The following is a 22,185-nucleotide window of genomic DNA, read 5'->3' on the forward strand; positions in this document are numbered from 1 at the left end:
GTGGGTTTGACAAGGATGCAGGATACCAGATGAATAAATAAAGTCAAATACATTTGTGTGTTTAATAGCTTTATTGAGTTAAAATTTGCATCCCACAAAGTCTAGTCTTTTAAAGTGGGTAGTTCAAGACTTCCCTGGCAGTCCAGTGGTTAAGACGCCACACATGGAGTGTAGGGGACATGGATTTGCTCTCTGGTCACTGAAGATCCTGCATGCTGCATAGTGCAGCCAAAAAAGAAATAAAATGTACAGTTCAGTGGGTTTTTAGCATGTTTGCACAGTTGTGCAACCAGTATCATACTCTAATTTTAGGACAATTTTATCACTCCAGAAAGAAACCTTGACCCCATTCTCCCACCCCCAAAATCAATTATATTTTGATATAATACCAAGAAACAATTAGAAATTAGAATTTTAAAATAACATAATAACATCAAAAGTGAAGTATTTAGTGATAAATTTGACAAAACACTGCTGAGAGAAACTAAAGAAGACCTGAATAAATGGAGAAGTATACCATGTTCATGGATTTGAATAATCAATATTATTATACTGCCCATTCTTTCCAAGTTGATCTGTAGATTCAGTACAATCCCAGTCAAAATCCCAGCAGGAAATCAGCTATATTCAAATTTTTAAAAATGATTTTAAAAATCCCAACAGGCCTTTGAAAGATACTGTTAAGAAAATGAAAAAAGACAAATCACAGACTGGAAGAAAATATTTGCAAAACACATTTTGTATCCAAAATAGATCTAGAACTCTTACAACTCAATAAGATTTACAAACCAGTTTTTTTTTTTAAAGATTTGCTGGAGAAGGAAATGGCAAACCACTCCATTACTTTTGCCTGTAAAATCCCATGGACAGAGGAGCCTGGTAGGTTACGGTCCATGGGGTTGCAAAGAGTCGCACATGACTGAGTGACTTCACATGGTTCCATATAAATTAAAAAAAAAAAAGATTTGAATAGATAGTTCAATAATTTTCTAATAAAATTATTAGAATTTTGAATTATTGAATTTTCTAATAAAATTATTAAATAATAATTCAATAATGTAATTTTCTAATAAAATTATCAATGTAAAGAAGTAATTGAAAAGATGCTTAAGGTCCTTGGACATTGGGGAAATACAAATTACAGCCACTGCGTACATATTAAAACATCTTAAGAGAAAAAGAAGAAATGAAAAACAGTTGACAGTACCAAGTGCTGGTGAGATTGTGAAAACTCATACATTGCTGGTAGGGATGCAAAACAGTATAGCCACTTTGGAAAACAGTTTGACAGTTTGTTGTCAAGTAAAACATATACTTATCTTGTGACCCAGCAGTCCCCCATCTAAGTATAAAGAGAAATGAAAGCATATGTCTGTACAAAGACCTGTATACAAATGTCTAGTGGCTTTATTCATATTAGCCAAAAATTAGAAACAACCGTATGCCATCAACTAGTAAATGGACAAACGGTGGTATGTCCATACAATGGAGTTCTACTCAGCAATCAAAAGAAACAAAATACAGGTACACCTAACAATGTAGATAAATTTCAAAGGCATTATGCTGAGTGAAAGAAACTAGACACGAGAAACTCCATATTCTGTGATTCCATTTTTTTTTTAAATTATTTTTTTAATTTTTGACTGTGCTGGGTCTTCATTGCTGTACAGGCTTTTCTCTAGTTGTGGCAGGCGGGCTTCTCATTTCAGTGGCTTCTCGTTGCGGAGCATGGGCTCTAGGGCTCACTGCTTCAGTAGTTGCAGCGCTTGGGCTGTGGAGTGCTGGCTCAATGGTTGTCTTGCATGTTGGGCTAAGTTGCTCCGTGGCATGTAGGATCTTCCTGGACCAGGGTTTGAATCCATATCTCCTGCTTTGGCAGGCAGATCCTTTACCATTGAGCCACCAGGGAAGCCCTGTGATTCCATTTATATGACGTTCTGGTAAAGGCAAAACCATAGGAACAAATCAGATCAGTGTTGCCAAAGGCTTAGGGGTGAGTGGAATGGAATCGGCTGCAAAGAGGCATGAGGGAAAACTTTTTGGATTGATGGGAATGTTCTATATCTTGATAGTGGTGGGGGTAATATTTGTTAAAACTTGTTGAACTGTGAGTTAAAAAGGAAGAATCTTATTACATGTAAATAATACTTCAGTTTAAAAAAGCATTAAAAAAAACCCATGATATACCTCAGAGTTCAGTTCAAGCCCCTTCTCCTTCATGAGGTTTCCCCCAGTCATCTTGTTTCATGGCCCTCTGGTAAGTCCCTTCCAGGGCTCGCATGTTTTTGGTTCCTGTTAACCCCAGCTTGGGCTCTTTCTTTGGGAGGGCTGCCTCAGCTCCTCAGGGCAGTGACTTGCTGAACTCACTGCTCATTTAACACAGCCAGACCCTGCCCACAGCCAGCTCTGGGAGGCCAGGTGTGCTAGTGAGGTGGTGGAGGCTAGAGCTCAGCCTGAGTGGGCTTCTTTGACTGTCTTGTTCTCTCAAGTACCTCACCTCAGCTCTTGCTCTCTTTTTCTCCACAGGTTGGGATAAACATTCCTATGGTTACCATGGTGATGATGGGCATTCCTTCTGCTCCTCTGGGACTGGCCAGCCCTATGGTCCCACATTCACTACAGGAGACGTGATTGGCTGCTGTGTCAACCTCATCAACGGCACTTGCTTCTACACCAAGAATGGCCATAGCCTTGGTGGGTACATAGGGGACCTGGGAGGGTCTGCCCTGTGGAGCCACTTTGGTTGATGAGAGGTTTTGAAGCCAGAGCCGTGCTGTATATCCTCTGCTGAGCTCTGGGGAAACTGCAGCCCTTTCTAAGCATTGGAGCCTTGAAAGGGGAAGAGAGTGTGTAGGGGTTCTCCCTTTGCTAATCTATCCATTCAACAGCATTTATTGAGCCTGGGTCAGTGCTCAGGGAGAGTAATGTCATGGTCATGCTCCTGGCCTGTGTGACACTCACTGGAGCAAGGTTTAGGGTTGATAAGAAGTTTGAGGGGCTCTAGAACATACTGGACAGTGGAAGTGATTTGTATGCCAGTCGCCTGGGCCCAGACTTTGGCTGGCCCTTCTGTAGGGCACTGGTTGCTATGGAGCAACAGTGAGGGCTGCTGTAGTACACGAGGTAAACAGACAAGCTGGAGTCAGATGGGGCCAGATCTCTTCTGGCCTTTTTGTGGTTAATAGACAGCAGCTTCGACAGAATTAAGTTGGAAAGATCCCTTTGGTTAAACTGAGAAGGACGAACTGACTGGAGTAAGGGCTGAGGAGGAGGCAGATGACCTGAGATACAGCTGTGGTGATGGGTGCAGACAGTGGAGAACAGGCCTGCAGAGGCCTTGGGGTGGTGCAGCATGGGTTAGTGACAGGTGGGGCACACTGGCAAGAAGGGAACATGAGAAAGTAGCTGGATTAGTGGTGCCATCAGCCAGTCAGAAATCCAGGAGCAGCAGCAGGCAGGTGGAGGTTCCCTTGCAGAGCAGTCCTGTACACACAGAGAGACTTAGGATAGAACTTCAGAGAGAGAGGAACTCTGGCTGTTCTGACACCTTGCCCTGGTAGGGATGGGTACTGTTTGGCCGTTGAGGGAGCGGAACCCACAGCCAGAGTGGCTATGAGGTGGTACCTAACTGCTAGGCAGGCCTGCCTGAGTTTGCAGAGGTCTCTAATCTGGCAGAACCCTACCAGCCAGGTTGACCAGAGGCTTTGCCACGAAAGGGAGTTGGGCATTTGACTTTGAACCCAACTCATCAGAGGCTCACTTCCCCTAGTTTCAGGGGCAGTCAGAAGGTGGCTGCCACTCCCCACATCCCCTCTGTGGCTTCTCCAAGCCCGGGAAAAATCAGGAGACCTGTGTGGAAATCAGGTCTACTTGTGGCAGGTGATCAGGAGCCAGTATTCCTCAGCAGGGCACTCAGATGCCACAGCCCAGTGTGGGCGGCCAGGAGCATAGCACAGATGCCGCAGAGCTGACCCAGCCGCACGTCCGGGAAACCCTCCCCTGACCCGTGGCCACCTAGCTGCAAGTGCTGGTATCCAGCTGCAAGGAGCTAGCTGCTCCAGGGCAAGGCCTCATTCCCCCTGTGTTCTTGGACTCCAACCATTTTCTGCCTCTTCACTCTTCTGCTGTCAAAATCCAGGGCCTGCTGTTATGGGCTCTCAGTCCTTGCCCAAGTCCTGCTTCGCTTGCCCCTCCGAGCCAGGCCCAGTCCTGCCTCTCTGCTCTGAACACCTGCCCTCCTTACCTCTCTTCAGCTTGTCCTTACTTTACTCAGAGCATGGCACCTGCCGTGGGACACGAGATTTGGGATATACTTATTGTTCTCTCTGCACCTGCACCTCCCTCCTCTGGGCCCTCAACCCTTTGTTGGTCTAGATCCCTAAAGAGCTCATGGCCACCTCGGTGTCAGCCAGACCCTCTCACTGTTTTTAAAAACTTATCTCCCTAGTACATGTTTATGTGCGCCCCATGCTAGACCTTACACTTCTCATAATTAAACTTCCTTTAGGTCTATATTGTCAATTTTCTTAGTCTGTCAAGATCTGCTTTGGTCTTGCTTATCCTGTCTCCAATGTTTGGTATCCTCTTCAGCTGTTCAGTTCAGTTCTGTTGCTCAGTTGTGTCCTACTCTTTGCGACCCCATGAACTGCAGCACGTCAGGCTTCCCTGTCCATCCCCAACTCCCAGAGCTTACTCAAACTCATGTCCATAGAGTCAGTGATGCCATCCAACCGTCTCATCCTCTGTCATCCCCTTCTTCTCCCACCTTCAATCTTTCCCAGCATCAGGGTCTTTTGCAATGAGTCAGCTCTTTGCATCAGGTGGCCCAAGTATTGGTGTTTCAGCTTCAGCATCAGTCCTTCCAATGAAAATTCAGGACTAATTTCAGACTCCTGAATCTCCTTGGAGTCCAAGGGACTCTCAAGAGTCTTCTCTAACACCACAGCTGTATGTTAACAGCTACATGTTAACAATCTTTAGCTGTGTGTTAACCTAAATTTGGGTGAGCATGTTTCTATGTGTTTTCATCAAGATACTGATAAAAATATTGGAAGAGGACAAGGCTAGATTTGAGCCCTTCAGCCTACAGCTTGTCCAGGTAGACACCTGCCATTTAAGAAGCACTTCACTGTGTTATTCTGAAGCTCACGTGTTTCTGTCTTGTCCACAAGGATACTGCTGAGACCTTACTAAAAAATGAATCTGACCTATCCTCTACATCTTCTAGATCACAAAATTTAAAGAAAGGTCAATGAACTCTGAGTGATAGACCACTTGGTGACTCTTCTAATGACCTTGTTTCCTTCTCACAAGCCTGCATGTCAGTATAATGTGCTTCAGAACCTCACGCAGAATCAGTGAGCCAGTGACTGCTCTCTCACCTCAGAACCTTTTTCCCTTTAGAGAAGCAGAGTGACAATTCTTGCCTCCAGCTGCCCTGCTCCTTTTATTTGCTCCCTCGTCCTCTGTCACAGCACTCGCCCTGTGTGTCACTGGTGAGCTGTCTGTGTCATTACTAGTTGGACACCATCTCTCTGGCTGGAGTTGGCAGCACTTTTAGGGCCAGGCTTACAGCTGGTTTCCTAGTGCCTCACGCAGGGCCTGGTTTCTGTGAGGTCTCAGCAAATACTTGACGGGAGGACAAATGAATGTTCTGAGTGAATGGAGACTGATGTCTCACTCACAAGTGGTCCCTGTGCTTCCAGAATAAATTTTTTTTTTTCCTGCAAACCTTGGGATTTTAGTTCCCTGGTTAGGGATCAGAATCAAACCCCCTGCAGTAGAAGTATGGATTCTTAACCACCGGATCACCAGGAAAGTCCCCAGAGTAATTTTTATACAGCTTCTTTATATCCTCAGCATCAGTGATCCCTGAGCTTTGTGTCTTTGGCTCAGGGTACTTCTCATCAGTGGGTTTGTATGTCCTGTTTGCATCCTGGATCTTTGCCTGGACTTCTCAGATCTTCCCATGGGCCATTTCATATCTTGCTATCACAGTGGCTTTGTGGAGACTCCTGGAGACCTGCAGGGCTGTGGGAAGCAGTGTTGCCCTTGTCCAGTGCAATAGGGGGTGGAGTATCCTTTCTCCTCATCCTCATGGATGCCTTCCCAAGTGCCAGTGTGAGATAGAGCTAGGCGACCTGGGTAGGTCATCCCCTGGGCAGGAGCTTGGCAGGTGCCTTGCCCTGTGGTGCAAGTCCAGTCAGCTTATACCTGGACCTCACAGTTTACAAGGCAGCTTTCACAGAGAATCCGTTTCTCCTTTCTTGGGGTGTTGGGTGTATCATTACCCTCTTTTGTCAGATAGGCTCAGAAAGGTGGGGTAGCTTATCAGAGATCACACAGCAGGTAATTGATAGAGCCTGGACTCCCCCTTCTTCCAGAGTTCTGTGGGCCTCTCCACGAGCCTGGGAGCATAGCAGCAGTAGCCCGGCCACACTGAGGTCCGTGGGGGCAGCTCCCATGTAGACCTGGTGGGTGGACATTGAGGGGCTTCCAGAGTCCATCCTGCTGGTTCTGTGACCACTGACTATGCACATGGGGCCGGAAGTGGCCACAGGCAGGCAGATCATGGGTTTATGAACTTCCTTCACTGAGGAGCAAAATAGCCCAGTAAAGAATGTAAACATTTCTCTGCGCCTTGGTTTTTTCATATGTAAACCGGTGTCAGAGACAGTATACAACCTTCCAGGCCTGTTCTGATAATTAAATGCTTCCTTGGAAGAGGTGAACTAAGTGCCCAGCACAGAGGAAGCACATGGGATGCGCTGGCTAGCTGTCAGGATTCTGGCCCGAGGTTTCCTGGGAGACCTGTTGTCAGACCCTTACCTATTCTTTTGTCCTGCTGGGTTTCCATTTCTTTTCTGGGTGGAGCTGAGCGAGAAGACAGGGACCTCTAAGTAGTCAGTGGTTTGAAAATCTCTCAGGCCAGAAGCTTAGGAACTTAGAGGATGTAATAAGAATTTATCTTAAAAAATGGGAAGACTATGAGTCCTTGGGAGAGTCTCCTTTGGCTTTGAGTCATTTCTCAACCTGCAAAACATGAATGCTCTGGTTTATATACCGAGGCCCCTCTCCTACTCGGGCCTGCTGATACATTTTAGGTCTTGCTCCCCTCTACCCTCACTTCCTGTTCAGGACTGGGGTCCCTAGAAACACAGCCTCTTTTCTCGGCAGCAAGGCTCAGAGGGTGCACAGGCCAGTGTTAACTTGGGCTTGTCAGCTCAGAATCTCTGAGCTGTAGGGGCTGAAGATGGGCAGCTGCCACCCTCTGTCGCCACTTCTCTGTCAGTGTTGGCACGAAAGACTAGTTTCTGCTGATTTTATGACTGCTGGCAAATCATTTAACTGCTGAGCTTACTTTCTACATCTGTAAAATGGGGATAAGAAAGCCTGCTGCCTTAGTTGGTCTAAGCCCCAGATGTTAACACCTAACTAAGCACTCCTTTAGTTAGCACCAGAGTTGGTCTAAGGATCAGATGAGGTAATGGGTGGAAAAGAGCCTGGCATGCAGAGTACATGTCCAGAAATATGTGTTGAATCAAGAGAGTGTGATCAGGCCTGGAGAGTCCTCAGGATCTATCATTTGGGTGTTGGTTATTCCTAGCAGATTTTCCCCGAGAGGATAGAAATGCTGTGGATAAATACCCAAATATCAGACTTCACTTCTGGCCAGGGTGTAAACCTACCAGGCCCTGGCTCATGCTGGCCCTGGATCCACCATAGGGGAGATGTGGTGACCAGCCCCTCTCCCAGCCATTGTGACAGGCCCTCTGGGGGCCCACAGAGGTGTGGGAATCCACCACATGGTCTGATGACTGTTCTTTCCCTCCGCAGGTATAGCCTTCACAGACCTCCCGGTAAGTACTGCTGTGGGATCTTCCGCTCTGGCCGCTGGGGGCTGACAGGCATAGTGTAGGCACAGTGGGGTCCTGCCCTCTCCCCAGCCAGCGGTATGTGCTGTGCCATCAGCTTGAAAGTATCAGTAAGGGGCCCTGCCAGCCTTCTCTCTCCAGCAGCAAGGCCTGGTCTTCCTCCGTGACTCTTAGCAGGTGACCATGATTTGTGGCATTTCCAGAGGCAGCCGGCAGGTTGGGGACGGTGTAGGCAGAGATGAGGTAGCTCCATGGCTTGGCTGGTCTGAACCAGTTCTGTGTGGCTTACACCCAGTGGACTTGCGGGCAGAGTATAGAAAATTGTTCCTTAAGTGTTAGGGAGCTGGATCCGTGTACATCCCCATCTGAGATCCCTGAGGAAAGCCAGCACCCTTGGGGAGTGAGCCTGCTACCATGCAGGGTACCCCTGAGCCAGAGAAATGAGCTTTATGGGGAAAAGGTCAGGTTTTCCTGCTGACTTAGTTCAGGGCTCATCCCACCTCCTGCACCCCAGTCCTTCTTGCTTGTGAGTCATCCCCGGCTTTGTCACATGCAGGGCCTCCACCCAGAATGGTGGGAGTCTGGCTTGGCCGTGTGCCCTGGCTGGTTCTGGAAGGAGGAAGGGTTTGCTGGCCCTGGGGGCTACTTAGGGATCCTGGGCACCCCTGTGATGCTCTAGGAATAGGAAATGCCCTCATGATCTGAGGGCCCTCCTCAAGCTCAGTTTACAGCACTTCTGTCTGTGTATCAAAATCCTTCCCTCCTGTCTGGAGTCCCCAAAGGGTGGGCTGTGGTCCTAGGTGAAGCGCACAGACACAGGAGGAGAATTCTGACCCTGAGTGGGGAAGGGTCTAGTGTTGGAGATGTGACACGAAACGCTCAGACATGTGTGTGACAGCACTCTCTGCCAAGTGCTGGAAAGGCTGAGCCCAGAGTGCGGTAACAGCACGTGATAGGAATGATATGGGGCCTGATGATGGAAGGTGGAAGAGAAAACTGGGAGCCCGGGGACGATGGGGAGGATGTTGGCGAGACGGTGGGCTGTAGCATGGGAGCCATAGGAGGTGTGAGGGAGTGACCTGGTAGAACCTGGTCCAGGGAAGCAGGGAGCCCGACACCCAGAGGACATGCCCAGACGTCCTCTGGCCAGAAGATCCTCCTCTAAGTGAGCCTCAGACAGGAAGGGCCTTTCTTTACCCTTTTCCATTGTCAGGGGGTCCAAACCACTTAATGCCCTTGGCCCTACTCTCCCCTTCTTCCCTTCCTTTCCTGTCTCCCCGCATCCTTTCCTGCCCCCTCATAACCCCTTTTTTTTGTGTGGTAAAGGGATACTTGGTCCTGATCGCTCTGAGAGGAGCCATCACCCACCCCTGCAACAGATTTTCACAGGCATGCCTGCAGGGTGGTGGGGTCTGGCCTGCCTCTGTGTGCCCTGGCCAAGTCCCAAATGGGGGCCTTGGGTTTTGGGGATACTACAGCCTCTAATGCAGGGAAGGAGACTCTGCATCGAGCCTGGCTTTTCTTTTGCTTTTTCCCCTCTAACTCTGGGGAGCAGTTTCTCTGCTCGGGAGGTGGGCAGCACTTGGCTTAGCCCTGCCTCCCCCCGGTCACGTTGCAGTTCTCTCAGAGCCGAAGCAGTGGCCTGCAGGAGCCAACGCCTCCCTGCTCTGTGCAGGGGTGAGATGAGGCGAGGCCCTGCTGCCCCCGCTTGCCCTCAGGGCCCAACTGACATTTCATTCTCCTCCTCAGGCCAACCTCTACCCCACCGTAGGCCTGCAGACACCCGGGGAGATTGTGGACGCCAACTTTGGGCAGCAGCCCTTCCTGTTTGACATTGAGGACTACATGCGGGAGTGGCGTGCCAAGGTCCAGGGCACTGTCCACTGCTTCCCCATCAGTGCCCGGCTTGGCGAGTGGCAGGCAGTGCTGCAGAAGTGAGTCCCCCGCCCCTGCCCTTTCCCTCCCTGCCCCCTCCCAAGGGCCTCACTCTCCTGTAGACCCCTGAACTGCTGCAAGCTGCTCTTGTGAACTCTAGTGAGTAGTGCTCCTTCTGGAAAGCACTCCCAGGATGACTCTGCCTGCTGCTTTCATGCCCCTCTCTTAGTTCACTTCTCCAGAGCTGCTCCTGGTTGAGCCTGTGCCCCTCCACTGGGTCAGAAGGCCCTGGATATAATATCACTGGCAAGGCTGTTTCTCTTCCCCAGCTCATCTTGCAGAGGATGTACTAGGATGCCCTGTGGCCTCTTCCTTTGTGGACTTTTTTTTTTTCCGTCATAGGGAGTACCTGTCATGCCATGACTCTGGCCTCAGGTCACTGCTCAGGGTCGGATCCACCTAAACCCCTTGGATCTGCAGCAGTGGTGGTGGGAAGAGAGACCTCCCTAGGGCCCACCTAGCTGACTCTTGGCTGATTAATTCCCAGACTCTCTTGGGGGCCAGTCTTACTGAGACGCCCAAGGGAGGTCAGATACAGATCTCTCTTCCACTTGCCAGCTGCAGGCCTGAGTGGGGCAATGAGCTGCACCCACTTTGCCAGGACGTGGGTTAGTTTGTTTTGGCTTTCAAGGATGAACAGAGGAAGGCTGGTCCCCTCCTAGCCCGGGTCATTGGCCTGTAGATGCCAGGGTCCTAGAGTCCAGGGGGTGGGGGTGGGGTATACACTCGGTTCTTCATGCAGCCTTTCTTGAGGGATGGATATTGTGCGAGGACTGAGGCAGGTGGTAGGTGGCCAGAGCCTTCTCAGGAATAGCAGCATGACTCCATCTTGTCCCCAGCCCCAGAACTTAGAAGCAGCCCCTCCTTGGAGGGCCAGATGGTGCCAGTCCCCACAGTAGGCTTGCTGGGACAGGCAAGGGGAAGGGTGAGCTGCCCCAGCTGTGTGGGGGAGGGGCTGATGCTCTCAGCTGACAGGGCCTGGCCTCAGCACATGGGTGTGTTTGTTGATGTGTATGTATCTGTGTGCCTGTGTGTGTTCATAGGTAGTATTTGCTAAGTATTTCATATAACCCATATCCTATGACTTCATATAATTTCACTTTAGGGGCATTGTTAATGGCTACATTATCTCACAGACACATTTTCCACAAGCCCCTTGGGTGGCTTCCCTTGGTGGTAGCTTCAGGTTATTTCCTCTCTCTCGCTTAGGTAGGTCACCCTTTTATACATTAGGAGTTTTCCATATTTAAGATTATTTTCTGGGTATCCTTTCAAGAAGTAGAATTACTGAATCAAGGGGACTATACATTTTAGTGGCCTCTGATATGTGTATATGTGTATGGCCTCATCTGAACCTTGTTTTGTCAAGAATTTTTGCCCTTGTGTTTTTAATAGTATAATTATTATAATTCTTATTTGTAAGAAAATGTTATGAATACATAATTTCATAATAAGAGGTCGTATATATTGACTTCTTGCTTTGTGCTAGGCACTCTATATGGATCGTCTCATTTACCCATTAAAACATAAGGGAACACCCAGCTGAACTTCTGAGCCTTCCACAGGACAGCCCTACAGACATTCGGCTTGGGCAGTTACAATAATGACATTGACATATGCACACACCAAGGTGTTCACTTTCGTGCACGTCAGACACGAGGGCTCCACGTGTGCCGCTGCTTATGTGTGCCAGTTTCAGGCGGGATTAAATGATTTCTGGGCATCAGGTTTCTCAGGGCCATCTCCCAAAGACTGTGTTCCTGTTGGCCATGTTACTGCCTGAAACTGTGGCTTCTGGACGGACCCTAGATTTGTGGTCTATTGTGGAGTAACCTGGGTCATGGGTTAGCTCCCCATCACCCTCTAGAGCCAGCACTCCTGAGGGCCAGGCTCACCTGAGCTGGAATGCTTCTGCCAGGCATGTGGGGCGCCTGCACAGGAGCTCCTGTGTCTGGAGAAGGTACGCACGTGGCATGCCTCATCCCCATCTGGGCTGCTGCCAGACTGCTTGGCTGGCTGCCCTCCCAGGAAGCCCTCGGAGAGGCTCACAGCAGCTGTCTCTGGGTTTGCCGCAGGTCACAGGAGGCGGCCGCTTCTGAGACGAGACGGTCTGTGCTTTCCTTATGTACTCGTGTTACCACACTTGCCCACTTGTGGGCAGCATAACCCAGAGAACTGCAGCCACTCCTCAAGCGGCGAGGACCACCCTGGTGACCTGCCCCTCCCCCTGCCTGACTGCATGAGCCCTGGGGGAAGTTTTCATTTTGTTTCAGCTCCTTTATTCTCATTCTGTGGAGATTGCATCTTTAAGATATGTTTAGGGAGATAGTCTGTCCCGCCAGGGGGTCAGTGAGAAATGCAGTTCTTAAGTGTCAACCTTGAGCATTTCCTTTTTTCTAGCATGGTCTCGTCTTACCTGGTGCATCATGGGTATTGTGCCACGGCCACGGCTTTTGCCCGAATGACTGAAACCCCGATTCAGGAAGAACAAGCATCCATAAAGAACAGACAAAGTAAGGTTGACTCTCCTCTGCCCCTACCTTCCCTCCCTCACCTGTCCCTGCTCTTTGGCTCGTGGCAGCCTTGGGTAACCTGTCAGGAGTCTATTCAGCTCAGATCCTCCCCAGAAGACCAGCCCACCACCCAGCCCTGGGCCCTGCTTCTGTCCCTCTTTCAAGGCAACACGGCCCCCAGGGACTGTCCCAGCATGGGATGTCTCCGTGCAGGCATCCTAATGCACTCTTTGATGGCTGGCCGCAAGCTGGGCCCTGTGTGGCTGGCTACCCCCGCCTCCATGCTTCTTTCCTTCCCCTGGCATTCTGGATTCCACTAAGCCCCCTATTCATGGTCTTCTGGAAAGAGTGTGTTTGCATCTTACCAGTCCAGTGCCCTGCCTTGTCCACCATTTACTCAACCTCAGTCATTCTGCCTGCCCCTGGCCAGAGAGGGGATCAAGTTTTCAGACGGGGAAGGCTGATGCTCCATGGCCGCTGTGGTAGAACTCTCTGCTTCCCACCTCTGTTCCTGCCCTTTGCCTTTGAAGGAGCCCAAGGAAGCTTTCCTGGTGTTCGTACTGGCCTGCCTGCTGTGTGCGGGGGCGGGGCTCTTTTGTGGAGGAGGGTGTGGGGAAAGAGGAAACAGCCCAGAAAGGAGATCGGGCGAGGAGTGGAGAGTGAGGGAGAGTAGGTGTGTGGACACGTGTCTGTGTGTGCCTGCCTGGGTCTCTTGGAGCCTGTGTCTCTGTGCATGTGGATGTGTCTGTGTCTCTCAGAGAATCTGTGCCCAGCCTGGCAGATGGGAAGGGATCCCAGACTTGAGGTCTGTGAGTGAGAGAGGCCCAGACCCAGAAGGCCCTCCCAGCAAGACGCACCAGGCCCCAGGGCAGGAGCACGATGCCAAGGGCCTTGTTGTTGCTAATGTGTCCGACTCTGTGCGACCCCATAGACGGCAGCCCACCAGGCTCCCCCGTCCCTGGGATTCTCCAGGCAAGAACACTAGAGTGGGTTGCCATTTCCTTCTCCAATGCATGAAAGTGAAAAGTGAAAGTGAAGTCGCTCAGTCGTGTCCGACTCTTAGCGACTCCATGGACTGCAGCCTACCAGGCTCCTCTGTCCATGGGATTTTCCAGGCAAGAGTACTGGAGTAGGGTGCCATTGCCTTCTCCAGCCAAGGGCCTGAGACGTGTCAATGCCGGAGCTGCCAGCGTGAGGAGGGTGGTCTCCTCTCTCAGCAGAGGCCGCTGCAGCCCCTGAACACCACTGAGCCGTGGGCGCCAGCCCAGAGACCATGAACTCCCATTGCCATCCCTATGAGGCCTGAGGAGAGGAGTCTGGCTTTAAGAGGAGCCTGTCAGGCCACAAAGCTGCCCAGGTGCCCACTCCCAGATTACACTCTCATAGCCAAGACCTCTGCCCCTGCCAGGCCCCCAGCAACCTGTGTTCCATAGGCACAGGCCTTCGAACTCGCCCTCCTGCTTTTCTGGGCTGGGGCGCCCACTCCTCCCTTTCCCCATGATTCTCTGAGGACTCCTGACACTTGACAGAAACCAGGATCTGTTGTGGGCCTGGTGGCCAGGTTGTTTCTTCGGTCTCTTCTGTGAGCATCTCAGGGGGCTTGCCGCCCTCAGCCTACCCACTGGACTGGCGGCTGGCCTGTGCCCGGGCCTGGCAGTGCGGAGATGTGTAGGGGGTCTGTGGCTGCTGTCTCACTGCCTTTGCTCTTTCTCTCCTCAGAGATTCAGAAGCTGGTGCTGGAGGGCCGAGTAGGGGAGGCCATTGAGACCACACAGCGCTTCTACCCAGGGCTGCTGGAGCATAATCCCAATCTGCTCTTCATGCTCAAGTAAGTTTGGGGCCCTGCCAGCTCCCCCCGTTGCCCCACTGGTGGTGGGAATATGCAACCCGGACCAAGCCCAGAGCATGGCTGCTCTGCTCCTTCCGCAGGTGCCGACAGTTTGTGGAGATGGTGAACGGGACTGACAGTGAGGTCCGCAGCTTGAGCTCTCGAAGCCCCAAGTCCCAGGACAGCTACCCTGGCTCCCCCAGCCTCAGCCCCCGACACGGCCCCACTAGTTCCCACACGCACAACACAGGTCAGCCGCTCTCCGGAGGGCTCTGGGAAGAACTGGTGTGGAGAAGCAAGGCCATCCAGACACCCTTCCCCAGGATGGGCTCGGGGCTTGCTGCCGGATGTGGGGGGGATGGGAAACGGGACCACTGCAGTTACTCCTGGGCCCCCGCTGGGCAGCAGGCTGGCCCTCCTCTTCTGACCGTCCCCCGGCTTTTAGGAGCAGACAGTCCCAGCTGCAGCAACGGCGTCGCCTCCACCAAGAGCAAACAGAACCACAGTAAATACCCTGCACCCAGCTCCTCCTCATCCTCGTCATCCTCGTCATCCTCCTCATCTCCCTCCTCAGTGAATTACTCCGAGTCCAACTCTACAGATTCCACCAAGTCCCAGCCCCACAGCAGTACCAGTAACCAGGAGACCAGGTACCTGTTCTGCTCAGCTTCTTCCTCCCGCTCTGTGCCCACTGCAGCCTGTCCTGTGAGCAGCCCCCTGCCCTGTATCCCCAACTTCCCTGCCAGCTCTGTGCCTGGAATAGTAGTTGTGGACCTGCCAGGCCAGGCTTTGGCTCCAGCTTCCCATCTAGCTCATGATTCAGCTGCCGCTTCCGTTGGCCCCATCTTTCTCCAGAGGCACTGGCACTGAGAATGTGGTTGCCTCCAAGGATACCAGGCCTCCCAGAATGCCCCAGGGTCTATACCAAAGGAGTTTTTTCTGGGCTCAGCTCTCAGCCAGACAGTTTGGGCCGGTAGAGGTTGTAGACTGCAGACTGTAGGTGGCTCTCAGCGCCCCGGCATGCTTCAAGGCTGACCTGGGTTTGGCTCCCAGACATGCCTGTCATGACTCACTTGCCCTGGTCATTGGGGATCTAGAGGTGCATAGAAGGGGTGTGCCAACTCTGAGGAGGGCCGGGGGGACAAGGGTCACAGAGACAGCATCACGACTGGAGTGGGAATGAGGTGACAAGCCTCTGGGGATGGCTGGCGTCATAGTAGGGCCCAAGCATTGGAGCCTGGGAACCTGGGAGCTATCCTTTCATGCCCTTTGGGGACCTCAGTTTATCCACAGCAGCCTGTGGCTGAAGCCTCAATGGAGGCCCACCCAGGCTGCTCCAACCACATTCCCTTAGCCAGCTCCCATCTCCACCCTCCTCCACAGTGACAGTGAGATGGAGATGGAGGCGGAGCATTACCCCAACGGTGTTCTGGAGAGCATGTCCACACGCATCGTCAATGGTGCCTACAAGCATGAGGACCTGCAGACGGATGAGTCCAGCATGGGTAAGGCCGTGCCCTCGCCCGCCCGCTGTTCCACAGGTGACCATGCTCAGTCCCCATGCCCTCTCCCCTCGGTTGGGGTAGGGGTGGGCCTGGGCAGGCTGATCCACTGCCTCTGTAGCCATCACAAATGGGTGTTTGCGATGGGAAGACCTCGGCCTGCTGCCCAGGCTAGGTTCCCGCATTAGTGGCTGGAGGGGGTTGGTGAGAGCAGGTACCCTTATGAACCCCTTGCATCTTGCATAGGGTGGGAGAGGGAAAGCTTCCAAGTCCTGCCTGACCCCTAGACCCTATGCTGGGTAGATTTTGAACAGCTCAGCTCAGGGTGGCCCCCCTGTGACTCTTAGCCCTCGCTTGCCTCCACCAGTAGTGCACTCCCACCCCCATCCCCAACCTAGGTCCTTCTTGCCATGTTCTCTTTGGGGTCCCCACCCTAGTTCTCCCTTGTTTCTTTGTGCCCTCCCAATGTGCCCCCTGCTGGGCTCTGGGTGCAGATGATGGGCATCCGCGGCGGCAGCTCTGCGGGGGCAATCAGGCGGCCACAGAAAGAATTATCCTGTTTGGCCGCGAGTTGCAGGCACTGAGTGAGCAGCTGGGGCGGGAGTACGGCAAGAATTTGGCCCACACGGAGATGCTGCAGGTATGGAGCAAGCCAGGCCTTCATACAGAATGGGCCCCTGTTTGGTAGTACGGGGGTGTGGTGACTCTGGGAGGGCACTGGGGGCAGCAGCAATAGGAGAGAGTGAGCTCTAGATAAGACCTCAGTGGGAAATGGGACATCGGGGTATTTTGTGCCTCCCTGACACCACGCAGGGCCCCGTATCCCCCTGGAGCCATGGGGGGTGTTGGTGCATACCACAGTCTTCTCAGAAGTGCCCTGTTCCTTAGGATGCCTTTAGCCTGCTTGCCTACTCAGACCCCTGGAGCTGCCCAGTTGGCCAGCAGCTTGACCCCATCCAGAGGGAGCCTGTGTGTGCCGCCCTCAACAGCGCCATTTTAGGTAAGTGGTTCTAACGAAAATAAGCTGTCCCAGGAGTGCCTGGGGTGGCCCAGTCACCCCTTCCTGTTTGTCCAAATCAGGGCAGCGAACTCTGCCTAGAGGCTGTCTGGTGGCCCACGGGACTCTTGGGCTCCCATGACAGAACCCTGACCTCCCTCTGCCCAACTGAGTTGGCCAGCTAGATCACAATAGGCCCTAGACTATGACCTGGGCCCAGGCCAGCTCATTGCTCCAAAGAAAGCTAAGGTTCACAAGCTCTTGACAGGGCCATAGTCTGGTGGTTTGGACACACATGGAGGCATATGAACTCTCTCTTCCGAGAGATTCTGTCCACTCCCCACAGCCTTCTGCTCCCAAAGGAACTTGGACCTGGGCTCAGCCCTGATTAGGGCAGTGACCAGGTCTTGTCTCTTCTCCACAGAGTCTCAGAACCTGCCAAAACAGCCCCCGCTGATGCTTGCCCTGGGCCAAGCATCTGAATGTCTACGGCTCATGGCCCGAGCGGGCCTGGGATCTTGCTCTTTTGCCAGAGTCGACGACTACTTGCACTAGCTGACCACACTGGCTGGCCCCGCCTGGTCCTCCCTCAGCCCCAGGGCTGGAGCAGCCCTGCCCTCCATCGGCACCTGGTGCAGGGACCCAGAAGCCACGGGCAGAGCCCACTCCTCCTGCCTGGCCTCTTCTGTTCCTTTCCTCCCTTCCTTCCTTCCTTTCTTTTTCTCCCACCTTCAGTCTCTCTCTCTCTCCCCCCTTCACGTGCAGCGGCCTATGACACAGTATTGGTTGGTTACTCTTCATGTAGCACCTTCTATTTTGAAAAGAAGGGGGTTGTTTTGAGGAGAGGTTGGGGTTTTTTAATCTTTTTTTTTTCCCTCCTTCTGACTGAGCCACCAGTATTTATCTCTGGAGAGTTTGTGCTGAGCTGGTTTCTGCTAATTTAGTGCTGAAGCCTATCCACGTTGGTGATAGCTTATTATTTTCGTAAGTAAAAAAATGAGATTATATATATAAATATATATATTAAAAAAAAGACACAGTATTTATCGTAGTGTTAGTGGTCCAGCACCTCTTGGGTGAGGCTGTCCAGACACCATGTTTTTATTTGAGTCCAACTCATCAAAAAAGAATCATCTCTGTCACCTCAGTCAAGGGATTTCTTTATTTCAGGCTTCCCCTTTGTTGAACCACAGGCCCAGCTGCAGCCTAGGGAAGCCCAGTAGGCTTTGGGAGCCTCATAGTGGGCAGGATAGGCTAAGCTGGTTTGCAGCATCCGAGAGGTGTGGATGCCTAGGCCTCTGAGAGTTGAACTGAGCAGAGAACTGCAGGGCCAAGGGGCCACAGAACAGATGACTTGGCCCAGGGCTAACAGCAGAGCGAGGGAGGAGAGGGTCCTCGGCCAGCACGCTGTCCCCCATCCTACCCTGCCTCTCACTGCCTGCCTTGACTCTCTCTTCCCTTTTCAACATCCCGCCTTTCCTTGTTGTTAAGATGGCCAAATACTTCATTTCCTCTAAATTGATTGCCTGGGAACTACCTGCCTTCAACCTGAGAGCTGCTGTGTGTCAAGCTGCAGGGAGGGAGTCTCCTACCAGGACAGAGGCCCCTGGGCACAGGGGCTGCCTTCTCCCTGCCTGGGTCTTCACCGTCTCTGCACAGCTTGGATGGAATCGACACTTGCTGTTGAGAAGCCAGGACCGTGTGGAGGCAGATTTGTGGACTGCCAGTCGCCAGAGTGGATGGAACCTTTGACCCCCCAGGCCAAGCCTCACTGTAGCTGTGCCAGGCAGCTCCGTGCAGTTTGGCCCCAGTCATTCTTAGGAAAGACTGTTATGAGTGTTTGCTGGCCAGAGGAAGGGACCTCATGGGCTTGACAGACGTTCCACTGTCCATGTCTGACGGATCCTCACAGCTAGTGGGTCAGAAACCGTCTTAGTATTGCCATCAGGGAATCAGGAGAGGAAGGGCTAAGATGGCGGCCAGGACTTGAGCAGGCTATTTGTGGAGAGGACTGACCGCCCAAGGGAAGGAAAGGGAGGTGCCCTCCCAGAGGAGCAGGAGGAAGGCCAGGATTTCCCCATCTGCTTCACAATGGGAGGGAATGCACAGACAGCCCCTGCTAAGGGGCAAGGTCAGAAGTCAAGCTTCTAGTCCCTGCCTGGATCTGGGCTCTCCATCAGTGCATACTGGAATGGTTGGAATGGCCTGAGTGCCCACTGGGACTTGCTGGGCCTACAGCTGAACAAGAGAAATAATTGAGTTGGACTAAATGCGGATGATGGGGTCAGGGCCTTTGGCCCTGTGCTCCCTCAGAATTCTGTCCTGGGACACAATCCTGAAGGTTGCTGCTTTTTCTTGGTCCCCACTGGGGCCCTGGCTGGCAGCCCAGAGACCACAAACCATCAGGAAGGTGGTGTCCTGTCTGTGAAGGAAATTCATCCTCTGCAAACCTGGGAATGCCCAGCTCCCAAACCAAGGGGTTGGAAAAATCAGGCTGTTAAAATGGTCGGAAGCACTCAGGACTGGGAATTAAAACCAGAGGCTTTTGCAATTGGAATGAAGTTCAGAGACCATCTACTCCACCAGTCCTCTCCTCTCATAGATAAGGAAACAGGCCCAGGAGATTAAGTGACTCAACGTACGGGGGCAGAACTGGGACTAAGCTCATCCCTGTGGCTTGGACACTGTTTAGGCCTAAAGCTGAATGGCAGGCGAGGGATTAGGCTGGTGAGGCCTCCAGCAATGTCTGAGCAGCTGGTACCTTCAGGGGTGTGTCAGGGGTGGGGATGGGTGCCTGGGCTTGGGTTGTGGAGCGGCTGAGGGCCCCGGAGGGCTCAGGACAGCTGTGTGCTGCTCGGGGTTGGGTGTCCGCCTGGCTCACACTCAGTGCCCACGGCCACCTCCCCATTTTCTGTGCCTTATCTCACTGTTTCAGCTGAGTCCAAGTTGTTTACTCTGTTCCTCTCCAGAGGGGCACTGTGTCCCAGTTGGACAGCTCACCTTCGGGACATTAGCCTTTGCCCCACAAGCCGTGGAGAGGACCAAAATCAAGCTGCTTGAGCCCACTGTCTTGCTGATAGTCCAGGCCTGCCTGCCAACCAGCGGAGCCCCTGCTGCACACCCAGTCCTACCAGCCTACTTCTAGGAGCCGAGAGTGGGGAAGGCACCTGGGAGGAGTCCTGGTGAAGAGCTGGACTTCAGCCAAGAAGGCAGGAGGAAGACCTGGCTCTGTTGGGTCGTTCAACTCTGGGGGAGCAGCCTTTCCCTCTTACCTTTTCCTCTTGTTCCACCAAATGGTTGCTCTTTTCCAGAGCAGAAACTGGCGGATATGCAATGATAGCCAGAACCCCTGTTCCTCACCCACCTGGGTCTGTAGCTGGATGTGGGCTGGCAGAACAGGGACACCAAGAGATGGAGAAGGGGGCTTCCCAGCCTCCCAGCAACTTCCTAGCCCATAAGCAAGCACAAAGATGAGGCAGAGATCTGTCAGAGCTGAAAGTTCATTTGGTTGCTCACAACTCAGGTATGCACACCGTGTGGCAGCTGGGCAGCAGAGCCCTACTTGACCGCAAGTCCCGTGCACCCAGACCTGTGGCCAGATCGTGGACTCTGGCTGCCTCAGGCGCCGCCTCTTTGCATAGGGTTCTCCTCCATTAGTAACTACAGCCGACTCAGACATCCTCCACATTGTGCACACTGGTTCTGCCTTTGTCCTCGCAAGTTGATACTTGGCATTAGCATGAAACTTGTGGGTGTGGGAGGGTTTAGAGAGAATTCTAACACAAAACATCCTATTAAATTGTACTTGAGAGATGAAAAAACTCCTGTTGTATTTTGACAGAATTATTTTTATTAAAATATACATCCATGAGCAGTCATAGTGTCTGGTCTCTGTTGTGAGTCTTAATGGGATTGAACCATCCCTAATGTAACACAGGTGTCCTGGAAAGCTTGGCCCCTTCCCAGTTCATTTGTTGGGAGTGTCCAGGGCCTTGGTGTCTCCTCAAGGACTCTCAAGACTTTTGCAAGACCCCAAAGAACATAGGTACTCAAGCTTTTGATTCTCTCCTGCGAAACGGCCTTCATCCGAAACAAAAAGTAGCAAATTCAAAAAGGTGGGCCATAAGACCTCCTCTCCTCAAAATAAGATATTTGTTTACTTATTTGGCTGCCCCAGGTCTTAAGCTGCGGCACTCAAGATCTTTGCTGTGGCAACTGTCTGTCTAGTTGTGGTACACGGGCTCCAAAGCACATGGGCTTCACTGCCCCATGGCATGTGGGATCTTAGTGATTGAACCTGAGTCCGCTGCATTGCAAGGAGGATTCTTAACCATTAGACCACCAGGGAAGTCCCCAAATAAGATGTTAATACATTCCAAATATGCTCACTTGACACACTGGACAGAAAGAACTCTGAGGGGTATCAAAATTAGCTTCCTTTCAGTCCAAGGGAAAAACTCATGCTGAAAAATCAGTTTGGGTGACCCTGTGAAATTAACCTTTCTCAGCTTCAGTTTCCCCATTAACATTGTTAATTCTGCTACCCCATAGTAACAGAGGATTATAGCATGCATAGAGCAGGGTTTGGTAATCAGAGAAAGAACATATATGACTGCCCTGCCTCCATGAGGATGCCCCCTGGTGTGACAGTCCTGCTCCTGCCTCAAGTTGCCTGCTCTGCCCGCAAGGCACCAGGATTTTATGCAGAGGAGGGATAAAATAGATGCTTCTGTTAACTTGGAGGTAAGACTAGAAGCAAAGAAAACCCAAGGTCAAGAACAAGTCAGGTTTGAGAAATATTTAGCGGATGTTAGCACCACAGGAAATGGCAACCAACTCTAGTATTCTTGCCTGGAGAATCCCAGGGATGGGGGAGCCTGGTGGGCTGCCATCTACGGGGTCACACAGAGTCGGACACGACTGAAGTGACTTAGCAGCAGCAGCACCACAGGACGGAGAAGGCAATGGCACCCCACTCCAGTACTCTTGCCTGGAAAATCCCATGGACAGAGGAGCCTGGTAGGCTGCAGTCCATGGGGTCGTTAAAAGTCGGACAGACTGAGTGACTTCCCTTTCACTTTTCACTTTCATGCATTGGAGAAGGAAATTGCAACCCACTCCAGTTTTCTTGCCTGGAGAATCCCAGGGACAGGGGAGCTTGGTGGGCTGCCATCTATGGGGTCACACAGAGTCGAACACGACTGACATGACTTAGTAGCAGCACCACAGGATGAGTGACCCAATGTGAGGGAGATTACCAAGAGACAAGGCAGTTGCATGCAAGATAATACAGGGAACCGGTCGGTGGTGTCTAAGTCACAGGGGTGAGGAGGTTTGCTGCAGAGCATATAAACCCGTATCTCAGAGAGACATGTTTCCTGGAACTGGAAAAGGATTCTGTGCCCTAGTAAACAGCAAAAACTGTCATGGATGCTCAGAGTAAACATCACCTGCTAATTAAAAGCTTTAAAAATTCTGTCTTAAGATGTGTAGCTTAATCCAGCATTTTCCAAACTTGCATTACTACAGAATGTTT

The 22,185-nt window shown here is 51.8% G+C and overlaps 1 protein-coding gene across 1 annotated transcript in view; it reads left to right on the forward strand.

Moving 5' to 3' along the window:
* RANBP10 (RAN binding protein 10) overlaps window positions 1-20,525 on the forward strand; it is a 60,772-nt gene extending 40,247 nt beyond the window's left edge. The window contains exons 4-14 of the mRNA XM_005896535.3: window positions 2,527-2,694; window positions 7,837-7,859; window positions 9,624-9,808; window positions 12,210-12,322; window positions 14,042-14,150; window positions 14,252-14,400; window positions 14,596-14,800; window positions 15,534-15,655; window positions 16,147-16,292; window positions 16,541-16,652; window positions 17,074-20,525. Coding sequence (XP_005896597.1) covers window positions 2,527-2,694; window positions 7,837-7,859; window positions 9,624-9,808; window positions 12,210-12,322; window positions 14,042-14,150; window positions 14,252-14,400; window positions 14,596-14,800; window positions 15,534-15,655; window positions 16,147-16,292; window positions 16,541-16,652; window positions 17,074-17,204 — 1,463 coding nt within the window. The 3' untranslated portion in view covers window positions 17,205-20,525. The remainder of the gene's footprint in view (window positions 1-2,526; window positions 2,695-7,836; window positions 7,860-9,623; window positions 9,809-12,209; window positions 12,323-14,041; window positions 14,151-14,251; window positions 14,401-14,595; window positions 14,801-15,533; window positions 15,656-16,146; window positions 16,293-16,540; window positions 16,653-17,073) is intronic.
* Window positions 20,526-22,185: the final 1,660 nt, after the last annotated feature.

Source organism: Bos mutus, chromosome 18 (assembly GCF_027580195.1).
Source record: "Bos mutus isolate GX-2022 chromosome 18, NWIPB_WYAK_1.1, whole genome shotgun sequence".
Taxonomy (NCBI): Eukaryota; Metazoa; Chordata; class Mammalia; order Artiodactyla; family Bovidae; genus Bos; species Bos mutus.